General features: G+C 47.6%; 1 protein-coding gene across 2 annotated transcripts in view; it reads left to right on the forward strand.

Annotated features, from left to right (window-relative positions):
* GDF11 (growth differentiation factor 11) overlaps positions 1–13,476 on the forward strand; it is an 853,308-nt gene that overhangs the window by 670,939 nt on the left and 168,893 nt on the right. For both annotated transcript variants that reach the window (XM_069653801.1, XM_069653802.1), the window contains exon 2: positions 7,993–8,366. In XM_069653801.1, the coding sequence (XP_069509902.1) occupies positions 7,993–8,366 (374 nt within the window). The remainder of the gene's footprint in view (positions 1–7,992; positions 8,367–13,476) is intronic.

A 13,476-nucleotide genomic window follows, 5' to 3' on the forward strand; every position in this document is an offset into this window, starting at 1 on the left:
GCCTTGTGCGACCATTTGGTCCCGGCATCTGACCTGCGCACGCTCTGCCTTGAGTGCCTTGGGGTAGATCACCAGTAGGAAGCGTGCGCCTCCTGCAGCGCTCTCAATCCAAGGTTGTTGAAGAACAGGCTGTAGCGCTGGAGAGAAATATTCTCCTGATCCCCGCTGGACCCCATCAAAACCTTCTTCGGGAAGTTGGTCAAGTCACAGGATAAGGTAAGTCACCTCTTCAGTAAGGCTCCTCATCGGGGATACTCCTTCCCTGGAGGAGCGTCCGCTGGGAGGGGGTCGTTCTGACTCAAACACTGGTGTCAAGCATGAGGCTCAGTCTGCTCCCAGCGCTCGTGCTGAAGGACCGAAGGGTCCTACCAGGCCTGCCATTGAGGGGCGCTCCAGCTCCTCCACTGCACGCTCATGTGAGGGGCTTTCAGGCCGTCAGACCGGACCTTTGTCTGAGGTGGTGCCGTTACACAATATGAGCCAGGATACTGGTCGTCAGACTGAGGGTCCTAGATCTCCCGTGCCTGCTCAAGCTCTTCATCTCCAGTGGAGACTACGCTGAACACAGATTTCCTGTGCACTTCTGAGGTAATGACCCGCACACACAAGATGTCAGCCAGCCACACGGCATGCAGTGCCATCACTGAGCCACACAAAATGGTGCCCAAGCACGTGCTGAGTGGTTTGTCCACAAACGCATGGCCTTCACGGCTTATTCCTCGTCTCCATCACAGATCGAGACTGAGCCAGTGTCTCCATCTGTGCACAGGGCATTTCCACATATTCAAAACCCTCTTTAGGGCCGCAGGGATACTCTTTCCCGCCTCAGCTCCAGAGTGACCAATTTGACAGCCAAAAACAGAGGCTGGCTCACGAATTGTCAAAAGCGGCACAACAGTGAAGATCTCTTTTTTGACAAGTTTATGATGCTAATGAGATCCCAGGAAATAGTGGGAATCTTGAAGGGCTTGGTTATGGAGGAGTTACCACAGACTTGCCGCACCTGTTACCACAGGTTCCGGTTGAAGCTCCGGCATGGGGAGTGGTTGAGGTGCCGCCGCCTGTGCAACCACTGCCCCCTCCACCACCACCTCATCCTCCTCTGCTCCACCCATCCCAGGTCCCCCCAATCTGGGTGCCCCCCATGCCGCAGGACGTGGGGCTAGTAAGTCCCAATCGGACGCACAGCAAGACATCCGCACGCAAGGTACAGACGGTGACACTGATGATGATGACAGAGGGAGATTAGAACTCAGCATTGGTGAAGTTGTTCCATGATCGCCTTCAGGGCCTCTCAGAGTTTTTGGTTATTCATGCCCTCGGAGCAGGAACAGTAAGGCCCATGGTCTTGGGTGAAATACTATTGCTGAGGGCGGCCAGCAGGTCGGTGGTCCCCATACAGAAGATGTGATGGCGCTGGTGAAAAGGGTATGGCGAAAGCCTCACACCAACTTGCAGATCAACAAGCGTCTGAATGCGCGTTTCAGACAAATGGAGAACGACTCATTATTGTCCACACAACCCTCAACCCCACTCCTCAGTGGTAGCAGTAGCTTCTCTATTCTGTAAGGCCTTCCCGGCCTCTTCTACCGCGTCGGCAGTGACAACGCTTTCCAAGGAGGACAAGCTCTTAGTGAGCTTTGGTCGTAAGGCATACATCAACGCGGGGCTTCATTTGAGGCAGGTCAATGCGGATCCCATATTTGTGGCAACTAACCAAAAGCTGTGGAGAGAGATTGCTTATTTACTCAGGATCTCCCACCGAACAGACATTCTGTGTTCAGGGCAAGCCTAGCGGAAGCTCAGGTCATTGCCCATCTGGAGCTCATTTCAACACTGCTAGCAGGGGAATCTGTACAGGGGTTGGCATGCGTTGGTCAGCATGGATGCAAACGTCCATGTTTGCCACAGACGTTCAATAATGCATACATGATTTGCCGTTCGAGTGGGCAGACTTATTCCACTCTTCAACTGACGAAGAACTGACAAAATAACTGTACACACACGGAAAAGTCCCAGTCGATTCTGACTAAGCCAGCATCAAAGTCATTCTCACACAGCCAAGGTTGCACGGACCAGAAGGCGCGGACGTTTGGTGGCTTTAGAGGGTTCCAAGACAGGTGAGCGTGTCAACCTGACAGATCGCTTAGTCTGCACAGAAGCAGCAGCGGTCGGCTCTAAAGGGTTTCTTGCAGTCCCCTTCCCATCAGCCTCTGAGTCGGAAAGAAATGAGTTCCTCATCCAGGTCCATTCTTCTCCAATGGGGAGCAGGCTGTCTGTTTCTGGACAATAGGCGTCACTTTTGCAACAACCCCTGGATTCTACCTACGATTCCTCCCCCACCTAGAGATTGGCTCTCCAGCACTGCTAGGGGAGATTGTTCAGCTCTACAGGGACCAGGCAGTGGAACCTGTCCCATGTCAGGAAAAGGTTGTGGGGTTTTACTTGAGAGTTCCCACAGTCCAAAAAAAAGACCTGTGCAGGCATGAGGGTGGTGCTGGATCTTTCATCCCTCAACCTCTTCCTTCCCTTAGAGCGTTTGAAGATGGCCACGCCAGCCCATTTTGCAGAGGCTCTCTGTCATGGAGATTGGATGTGCTCCCTGGACCTGAAAGATGCGTACTTGCACATCCCTATTTTCCAAACTCACAGGAAGGTTTTTTCTATTTACGGTAATCGGACATCACTTCCAATACAACGTGTTGCTGTTTGGCCTCAACTCGGCACAACGTGTCTTCATAAGGTTCATGAATACCATTGCGGCTCGGCTCAGGGTGGAAGGATTACACCTGTACCCTTACCTGGACGATTGACTCATCGGGACCATTTCCCTGCAGAAGGCGCACCAGTCGTGCCAGAGGCTCGCAAATCTCCTGTACCAATTGGGGTTGTCTCTTAATACAAAAAGATTGCATCCTGTTCCCACACAGAGCATTGTCTTCCCAGGGGCTCGGTGGGGCATGGTCTCGCACAGGGTCTACCTCGCACAGCAGACATTTACGGATAATTGCGAAGGCAGTTCATCACTTCTTGAACAGAAGGGTCACAACAACCTGGTGGTTCCCGTATCTTGACAGTCCATCCCGCCAGGCTGAAGATGCAGAGAATTAAGATGCATCTGGCATCCTTTTGAGACCAGCAGACGGGGGCGCAGTCGGACATCCTGCCTATCCACAGTCCCTCCACTGGGATCTACAGTTGTAGCTCAACCTGAGCAATGTCCACAATGGAGCTCTGCTATGGACTCAGAATCATCCTATTGTGATTACCACAGACTCCTCCGTCAGGGGTGGGGGCTACGCTAAGCGACAACTTCGTGCACAGGGTGTGGAACAGAGAGGACTCTTAAATTGCACATAAACGCTCTGGAGCTCAAAGTCATTGGCCTAGCACTGAAGCATTCCTCCCTCAGATAATCGACAGGGTGGTCTTGGCCAGAACGAACAGCTCCACCTCCATGTTCAACAGGCAGGGGGGTACCAGATCACCCTTCCACTGCATGATAGAAGTGGAAATCTGGGAATGGGAATTAGATCACAACATACAGATCAGGGCAGTGCATCTGCCAGGAGAAAGCAACTCGGAAGCAGACTGGCTCAGCAGGTTGGGCAGGAACAATTACGAATGGAAGCTGGACATGCAGTCCCTAACTCCTATTTTTCAGGTGTGGGGGTACCCACAGGTGAATCTCTTTGCGATGGTGCACAATGCCAATTGTCCACTGCTCACATCATGGGAGATCCAATGACCCAACTCCCTTGGAGACATGCTACAGATACTCTAGGATCATCTTGAGGCTTATGTGTTTCCTGTGATGCTGCTGATCCAAAAGGTGGTCTAGAAATTGAGGTTGTCCGTCAACTGGAGGCTCATTCTCTTAGCACTGAGGTGGCCAACAAGAGTGTAGTACCCTCTCACTGCTGATTGTGCCAAAGGGGTTTCTGTCGCAACAAAGGGGGGTTGCGATCCACCATATCCAGAGGGCCTGGCCCTAGCAGCATGACTCCTGACCAACTGAGACCACTGCAACCTTTCGGAGGATAATCTCCACATCATTCACAAGGAGTCAATATGAACCCAGTAAAAAAGCAAATGGGCAAGATTCTGCTTCTGGGCGCAAGAAAAAGCAGATCGACCCGCTTTCTTGCCCCCTTGACGATCTGCTCTCTTTCATTGTTCATCTTGATCACTCGGGTGACCAGGTGGACACTTGCCACACCTACGGGGCAGCCTTAGGGGCGTACAAAAACTCAAAGGAGTATTCACTGCAAATCCAGTAATGAAGAGCCTTTTGAAATGACTGTTGATGCTTTTTCCACCACTGTGCAGGCGTCATCCGAGTTAGTTGTCGATCCTGGCACACAGGCCATTTGAGCCCATGGCATCTGTAGATGTTAGGTGAGTCAGGCTTAAGACCGTGCTGTTAGTGGCCCTGATCTCTGCAAAGAGAAACATTGAGATTCAGGTTCTGTCGGCGGTGGAGCCATTTACAGTGCTTCACAAGGACAAGGTGGTGCTCAGGACGTACTTGAAGCTCCTTCCAAAAATGGTGTCTCATTTCCATCTAAATCAAGAGATCTGCTTGCCAGTTTTCTTTCCTTAACCTCAGACAGAAGCAGAGAGGGATCTGCACTCTTTATATTTGCACAGAGTATTACAATTCTACCTATCAAGGACAAAAGAGAGTAGGAGGACAGAGGCTCTGTTTGTCACTTTTGGTATTGCATCTCCAGGCGCGCAGGCTTCAAAAGCATCCATTGCCAGGTGGATGGTGTCAGCTATTGCGGAAGTGTATACGGTTCAGGACGAAACAGTTCCAAAAGTCATCCATGTCCACGAAGTGAGGGCTAAAGCTACAGCAGTGGCGCTGCAAAGAGACACGCCTCGGGATATCATTAGCAAGGCGGCCACATGGGCCACACCCTTAGCATTCTGCAAACACTATTCTCTAGATACCAGCTCGAGTGCTGACGCAGCCTTTGGGTAAGCGTTATTGAGAAACCTATTTACAGCAGTGTAGCTTTAGGAGTACCTCTCGCCTCCGACCACCGGTCATAAGGGCTATGTTGCAGTCAGCCACACAGGATGGAGGAAAGGGGACGGAATGTAGGAGTAATAAAATGTTACTCACCGTAGTGACTAAAATACTCCTAGTCCTTAGTCGCCTTTCCTCCATCTGTCCCACCTACCATCCCCCATCGGGTTAAAGCCACAAACTCAGTGCAAAGCCCCATATAATAGCATCCGCCTTGAAAAAAGGGACTGATGAGAAGTGGCGATGGGTGGTGCTAGTGGGCGGGGTCTCGCCCACGGCCACACCTCCACCTGCTATACTAAATTTAAAGGAGTACCTCAACTTTTTCACTGTAAAAGGTTCAGGATGGAGGAAAGGGGACTGAGGACTAGGAGTATTTTAGTCACTGCAGTGAGTAACATTTTATAAACCTACCACGATCTGCTGGTCCCACATTCACAAATTCACAATCACAAGAAGCTATGTTGTCTATTGAGCAACTCCACCCGGGAAGCAACAAGCATGCTACTGCTGAAACCTGACAAACCCCCAACGGAATGCAGCTTGTATCAGCCTCTCTCGCTAATTAACTCGGATATCAAAATCTATGCAAAAGTACTTGCCAATCGCCTCTTACTCTACATGAGTCACATGGTACCCGGCTGCTCAACGGCGTTGAAAACTCGTAGACTGTTAGTATCATAGTGCAGATCAACCCCTCGCCTCGCTCGGGCAGTAGCAGTGTCGCTTGATGCACAGAAAGCTTTTCAGTGTCCTGGCATTTTCTTTTTGCAGTACTGCAGAAATGTGATTTTGGGCCCAATTTTATCCAAGGTATTCGACTATTGTATACCTTGCCCAGCGCTACACTCTGCACTAATGGGCAGCTATCCAAGCCCATACACCTCACTAGGGGCACAAGGCAAGGCTGCCTTTGATCTCCACTGCTTTTCGATCTGGTTATGGAGCCACCGGCAGACTTGATCAGGTTGATACACTCCCATAGAGCACCAGAAATCATATTTTTTTATGCTGATAATGTGCTCTTATACATCACAGACCCATATGTCGATCTGAACCCAGTGCTTGACGAGATAGTTATTTACGGCTCCGAATCTGGATTTCAGATTAATCAATACAAGTCTGAAATATTTCCGGTTACAGACGTCACAACTCCCCCGCCTGGGCTCAATGCATTGAGGTGGTTTATGACTCAGATCAAATGTTTAGGCATCTGGGTAGGCAGTGCTCACGTTTGTTATTCCACGAAAATTATGAACAATGTAGCGAACAACGAACCTACAAGCTGACTAAATGGAGAAATATGCCCCTGTCCGTGGCTGTCCGCATTGCTCTGATAGAGATGATTGTGTTACCCAAGCTGCTTTATCTATTTCAAAAATGTTCCCATTTGGCCTGGCAAGTAGTACTTTTGCACGCTGCAGAATACTCTGTCCCAGTTCCTCTAGCACGCAGGTGCCATAAGGAAAGAATTTAGTTATTTCACCAAACAATATGTCGAAGGCAGGTTTTAAGGCTCCAGACTTGGAACTCTACTGGATCGCGAATTAGGCACACTGTGCATTGTACTGGTTCTGGTCCACACAACCACCCCCCATGTGAAAATTGATCAAGCGTCAGCCAGTGACTGCATTATATGCACTCTTCTCCACATGAACACCTACATTGACTTGTAAGTTTTACCCGCTTTGGACCGCACTATTGGCATGGCGGAAGATACAACAATTGACTGGTCCCAAAGCACCGTACAGTAAGCACTTACCACTGTGGCGCTCACCAGCTCTCCCACATACGATGGATAGAGCTACACAGGTCAGCTGGCAGGGTGAACGCTCTAATGTACTGGGGGATTTATATATCGACAGGCTGTTCATATCATTACAAAATCTGGTTCATACCCGCATTTTGACACCAATATTTAGATTGCCTTACCACAGAATGCAAGCAGCATTTAGCGCGAAATGGCTTCTGCTGTGTTGTATAGGGCTTCTGCTGTTTTTTTGTTTTGAAGCTGAGGGACTTTTATTTACAGTATGCACCCAGTACATTTTTGCATGCCCTCAGGATGTATTGTTTGTTTGTGGCAGATGGACCTTGCCTAAGTCACCGGACCATCCTTCCCATGCCTCGCACATTGGCCAAGGCCGTTCTCCAGAAACCCCCTCCTTCTGTTTGGTATACCACTTAAACCACTGTGCTTAAGTTTCACCGAATAGCCACAAATAAAAAGTAGTGATTGGCAAAAAGTTAGCTGCCTTGGAAGTAGGTGCTACAGAGCGTTACTAACATTGATGTGCTGATCAGGGTCAGTGAGCCAACACCCGGAGCCAGTAAATGATTAATGTGCTTCTAAAACAATTGTTCTCTAGTGATGCCCAAAACTGACTGTGCCTTCTGGAGTGCCCCATTGTCAAAAACAAAGAGGTGATGGCTGGAAGGTTTAGAACGTACCTTGAATGAAAGAAAGAACATGAAACTGCATGCCAAAAGTATATCAAATTGCTTATTGGTTGATTATTTATTTAGTACTTAATGATGCCTTTTATGGTTTATTTGGAGAGCAGGCAGTGCAGAGTCCATGCACTGTGTGCCTAATTTGTAAATGTGAAAAGCACGTTTTGTTTTCATGAACCCCCAACATGTTGGTGATATGGATGATCCCATGGGTGCAAGAAGCTGATGTTTCTACAGTGAGTACATTATTTTTATTCTCCTGAGAAATAGCACAATATAATCTTGAGATTTCCAGATTTCTGATGATGGGAGTTCCTCATGGTGATGTGTTGATGAATGAGTTCCGTAAAACCAGAGACAGGGCACAAACCAATGTCATGGTTTGATCAATGTGCATTCTTCTTACTAGATGAGTAACGGCCAGTGGTATACATCTAATGTTCTACAAATAGTGTATATTTGTTCGATAATCACTCAAAATATTCCCCTTGCTTTTTCAACAGCCGATCAAGTTGTCCAAATAGAGGGGAGTCCGCACTGCTGCTTCTTTAACTTCAGTCCCAAGGTCATGTTCACCAAAGTGCTCAAGGCACAGCTATGGGTCTATCTACGCCCCATTCAGCACACAACTACAGTATACCTGCAGATCCTGCGCCTCAAACCTGTGACTGAGGAAGGCAGTCGGCACATTCGTATACGCTCACTCAAGATTGACCTGAACTCTCGGATTGGACACTGGCAAAGCATTGACTTCAAGCATGTACTGCAGAACTGGTTCAAACAACCGCAAAACAACTGGGGCATCGAAATCAATGCTTTTGATCACAACGGCAATGACCTGGCTGTTACCTCATTTGGTCCGGGAGCCGAGGGACTGGTATGTAAACATAAGTCATTGGAATATATACATTTAAAGACACATGCCTGATCAGAATTATAGCTCTATTGCTTCTAGTTTGTATGCTTCTGTTATTATTGCGAGTCCCTACATCTATTGAAGTGGCTTCCACTCAAAGAAGCATAAATCGGACAGCAAGATAATGTATGCAATAAGGTATCAAGCAAAGGGGCTTTTACTAATCATCAAAACTGAATGACCAGAAAGATGCTAGGCTATTTTTAATTGACTTGTCAGTGGTCTTAAACATCATTAACCATTACATTCTCCTAAACCTGCAGGATGTGTCAATAACCATAATGGACAGGCCTCATTACGAGTTTGGCGGTATTCCAGTGGTAAATCCACTGAAATACTGCCCAAATGAATTACTGTTACCACCACTTGGTCCATCGGAATTACCGCTGGATTACAAATGCCAGTGGCAGAGTAAATCAAAGATTCCATTGAACTATATGGTGCTTTTTTGGGGGAATTACCAGCGGTGGCATTTCCCCTGCAGTGTTTCCACCAATTTTTCCAATTTATCGGTGGGACAGTAACAGGATTTACCTCCAGCGTTATACTGGACGTAAATCCCCACTCCAGGGCCATACACTTAGTATGGTGATGTGGGAAAAGGGGTGGTAATTCCGTTGCCGCCAATTTAAACCTGCACCGACATACCTGTAATGAGCCTACTGTCCTGAAATTATGCACCTCATTCATTAAACACCACTCCTAAATAGTCTGTGCAGGTAAATCTCTTTCTAGGCAATATCCTCTACCATACAGCATAGTGCTAGGATCTGTCCTCTATTACAAGTTTGAATATGGACATGAAGCACATTTTCCAATCTGGTCACCAACTATGGCATCATTAATCACTGGTATGTTGGCAACAAGTAATTTTGCTCCTTCATTAAAACCAACATTGAATTACCTTAATGCTAACGTTTCTCTGTGTCATTGTAAAATAGCTGATGATCCATATCCCCAAATATAAAAACAAAATTCACTGGTACAGAATTTTTCTCAGATTCATAATCTCTCTATAAAGTATTATTTACCTAATTGGAGGATTCTGAGACAGTTCATAGAAAACCTTTCAGCAAACCTTTTAAAGCATGTTTTGCCCAATGTCCTCCAACTTTGAAAAAGGCGTTCTGCCTCTTGAAGCATTCTGCTCTGTTGCCGGGAAGAGATCCCAAAATGCCTGGCTGAGATATTTCAGTTATATTCTTTTGCGTGTTGTATCGGGATCTCTAAACACTAGCTTGTGAATTGTTAAGGTTTCCACTTACAAATTTCATGTTTAAAAACATTGTATTTTAATAAAGAACATAAAACAAAATAATATAATGACATTAATTTCAATGATATGAAGAAATCAATCAAGGAGTCAGAATAACAGAGACAGAACACCAAACATTAGAAACCCATAAGCATTTTTAAACATTACTAAACCATCAGACTTAAAGATATACTTTATAGGAGCCAATCTGGTCTTTAAAAAATCGATTCTAAAGGTGGTAAATGAGTGGTGAATATTGGAGCATTTGCAAGCACACTGAATATTTCTGCCTCATTACAACTATGCTGGTATCCTGGGGGTAAAATCGGCAGGATACCGGCAAATGTTAATACCGTTCCCGGCACACTGTCTGGTGGAATTACCGCCAGATTATGAATGCCGGTAACAACGGTAATTCCCCATTCCATGGCGTCCCATACCCATGGGGGATTTGCCAGTATTACCAGCACCGGTAATACCGGCGCCGGTAATACCGGCTATTTTTTGCTGCCGGTACGGTGGCACAGTTACCTCCAGCTCTTAGCAGGAGGTTATTCAGGCCAGCCCACTGATAAACTTGTACTTTGCCGGTGTAGAAACAGGTCGGTATACGGTAATACCAGCACTTTATTTCCACACCGGCAAAGTTGTACTGAGCCCCAATGTGTGAACTTAAACAATTTTGAAGGGTTTGTGGGTGGCGGTTGGAAAGAGGGATGCTGGCTTCCTCGAGACCTAATTGCTAGTGGTAAGAAACGGGGTGATGTGTAAATCATCTTTGTATACAGGAGTTGCACTATTCCCACATTGACTTCTATGTGGGTTAAGGAAGGAGAAAAGGTTGCAAGACACTGAGAAATACAATTATTAAGAATGTGTTTATAGGGTTCCTTGTTTGTAGGTGGGCCTAACAGTTTGTGTGTGGTCTTTTACTTATGAATCCCATGACTTCTTCCATGACAGTAAAGACAGTTCGACCACCTTTAGTGTGACAAGTTTGATGCTTGTTTCCAGCAAGTAGTTGTGAACTTGAGTACCAACACTGTAAGCTTTCTGTGAATTGAGGTCCCCCTTTTCTAAAGCAATGGATTCGTAAATGGCTGAGGGATTTTGTCCTGGAACTGGGTGGATTTACATTATGTTTTCACTCAACAAACATAGGTGCTGAATCACAATACAAGCATGATGATATATCTGATGGACTCCTCCAGCAAGATTTGCTGGGGTCCAGCGAACCTACTTTCCGTAGCATAAAGTAATACATTTGGAGTGATGGGCTGTACGATCTGGAGGCCATATTCCAAGTGGATGGCCAATGTGTTGGAGTGTATTTTATTTCCTTGTTAGTGTTCAAGCTAATTTGGTTGCAACTTTATGGCTGGGTTTTCTGATGTGATCTGAATGCTTTATACACATTGGTGGATATAGTACCCTTTTCTTTGCATATTTTATCCAGGGGAGTTTTAATAATGTCAATTGGTGTAAGTTATCCTGCATACAAACAAGATGTTTCAGAGCACTTTGGTTGAAAGGGAGAGGGTGGACACTGATAAATGGACAGTGAAAACAGGAGTAGAGAACAGTGAGGGTCAAACGTGTAGTTTTGGTTCATTCGAGGCAGGAATCGGCAGAGGAACAAGAATTTGCATGGCACAAAAAGGTTTGGGAACTAAATCTATCCGCATACCAGCAGCACTCAAGAAGAATTCTATTGGAGCACCATCTTAATTTTTTTTTTTTAGAAGTGATTCACAGGGACACCTCTTTAAAAGAAACAGGCTAGGTTACAGGAGTACAGACAAACAGTAGTGTTCAAACAGTAGCAAGTAGCAAGGGAAAACCTTGCTACTGTGATAAAAATGAGAAAGAACAGATCCCCCTATTGGAACCCGTGACAGTGCTAAATTCGTAATGCGTTGATCCCCGAGCTAGGATGGCGAACCCTGCTTAGGTTCCACGCAGAGTGGGCACCTGCTTTGTACATGCAGTGGCTGATCGCTATTAGCCTTCCACACAGTGTGATTTTCAGCCAGTGGAAGAAGCAAGCACAGCCTGGATCATCAGGGGGTCTCCGCAGTGCACTGGAGCCCGAGTTATTCGATTGTGTGTACCGCAACCTGGCAGCGATGAGGCGGCCTCGACGACTCCTGCCGCTCCATGATTATAAGGAAGCGGTCTGGGTGGCTGCCAGAGGCTGGGTGACCTCGGTGCAGACGAGACAGACTGGCGGCGCTCCATGTCAGGAGGGACACCGCTCAGAGCGGGAACACGCAGAGCCTGCATACACAGTATTGGTTAGCGGGGGGCTCCTGGAAAAAGCAGACCATCACGTCCACGGAGACCCTGCAGCCATTGCCTCATCTGCAGCCTTGGTGTCTCTCCAACCATCTACAGGACCCCTGGTCCAGTTTCCCTCTTTCTCTCGAAGTGGTCTGACCTCTCCTCTTCTCTTCTTGCTTCCACCTCCAAACTCCAATATTCACCTTGACTCTCCTGATTCAGCCACTAGACTCTTCTGCAGCCTCTGTGATTTTCTTTCTTTCCCTCAGCATTCATCCCTCCAGTCCGGCACACTCAGTCGGACATACCTTGGATGCTTTCATCCCAGCAGACATCCCCATCTCCAACCCTCTCACTAGACCTCTCTACGGGTCTGACCATGCTTTCCTGTCCTCTCACCTGGATCTCTTAGGTCCCTCGTCTAAGCCTCTGCCTGCACTAATAGTCTCCTTCTGTATCATTCGACCGATGAAGCGAGTGTCAGCTGCTGCTTTTGCCGTCACTTTCATTCCCACTCTCACTCCTACCGCAGACTCCCACACTGACTCTACCCTTGCCAATCTTCATCTCTCTATCACCACGACCCTGGACATCCTTTCCCCTGTCATTAGGATCCGCATTAAGCCTGCCTTCAACTGCAACACCTGGTATGACTCTGACCTATACTCGCTGAAACGCAAGTGCAGAGTTGCTGAGCGGATGTGGTGGGTGGTGGGCATCAGGCACATCCTCTGACAGACTGGCCTGCCGCCTGCTCCAAAGGCTATACAGACTCTCCATCCGCTCGAATAAGAGGGCCCATATCCAAGCCAGCCTCTCTGGGGCCACTAACAACACATGCAAATTGTTTAAAATCTGCAAGGAACTCGATAATCCTACTGTCACGATGCCTGCCCCCGGAAAGCCAGACCAGGCCCAGCAACCCCGGAAGCAGGCATCATGCCACTTGAAGCATGCCCAAAAACCCCAGTTAGGGGCTCTTTGGCTACAGTCCTGGCGCCTATGGCGCCAGGCTCATAAGAATAAAGTCAGTCCTGGCGCCATGGGTGCCAGGCTCATTACAGAAATCTTACCTGTTGCAGACCATGCTGCATACCTACCTGATGCAGACCATGCTGCACGAAGCCACAAGCCAAATGAGGCTTAAAGACTACTTTACCTCAGGGACTCCTTTCCTCTCGGTGGGGCTGTGGAAGAATACTTACCTGGGACTTCTTCCAAGGCTATTTAAGCCACACCCGGACAACCACACGTGCTTCACGTTATTCTGCTTGCTGCATCGTAACGCTCACCGTGTCTTCAGCAGCACCAGTCTTCAGCCACGCCCGCTTCAGCCCTGGAACACCTGGAACAAGAAAAGGAGAAGGAGAAGAGGTCAGAACAAAACCCTTACCTGAATCCTTGATCCAGCACATCGTCGATCTGGAAGAGAGAAGCCTTCTCAGGTGCATTGCCATGCACCTCGCAGAGCCGCGCTGAACTCACCAACCGAGGCTACATTCCTTTACTCCATCGCGAATCCAGCATCTCCAGGCC

The sequence above is a fragment of the Ambystoma mexicanum genome, chromosome 3q (genome assembly GCF_040938575.1).
Source record: "Ambystoma mexicanum isolate Mex_15411 chromosome 3q, UKY_AmexF1_1, whole genome shotgun sequence".
Taxonomy (NCBI): Eukaryota; Metazoa; Chordata; class Amphibia; order Caudata; family Ambystomatidae; genus Ambystoma; species Ambystoma mexicanum.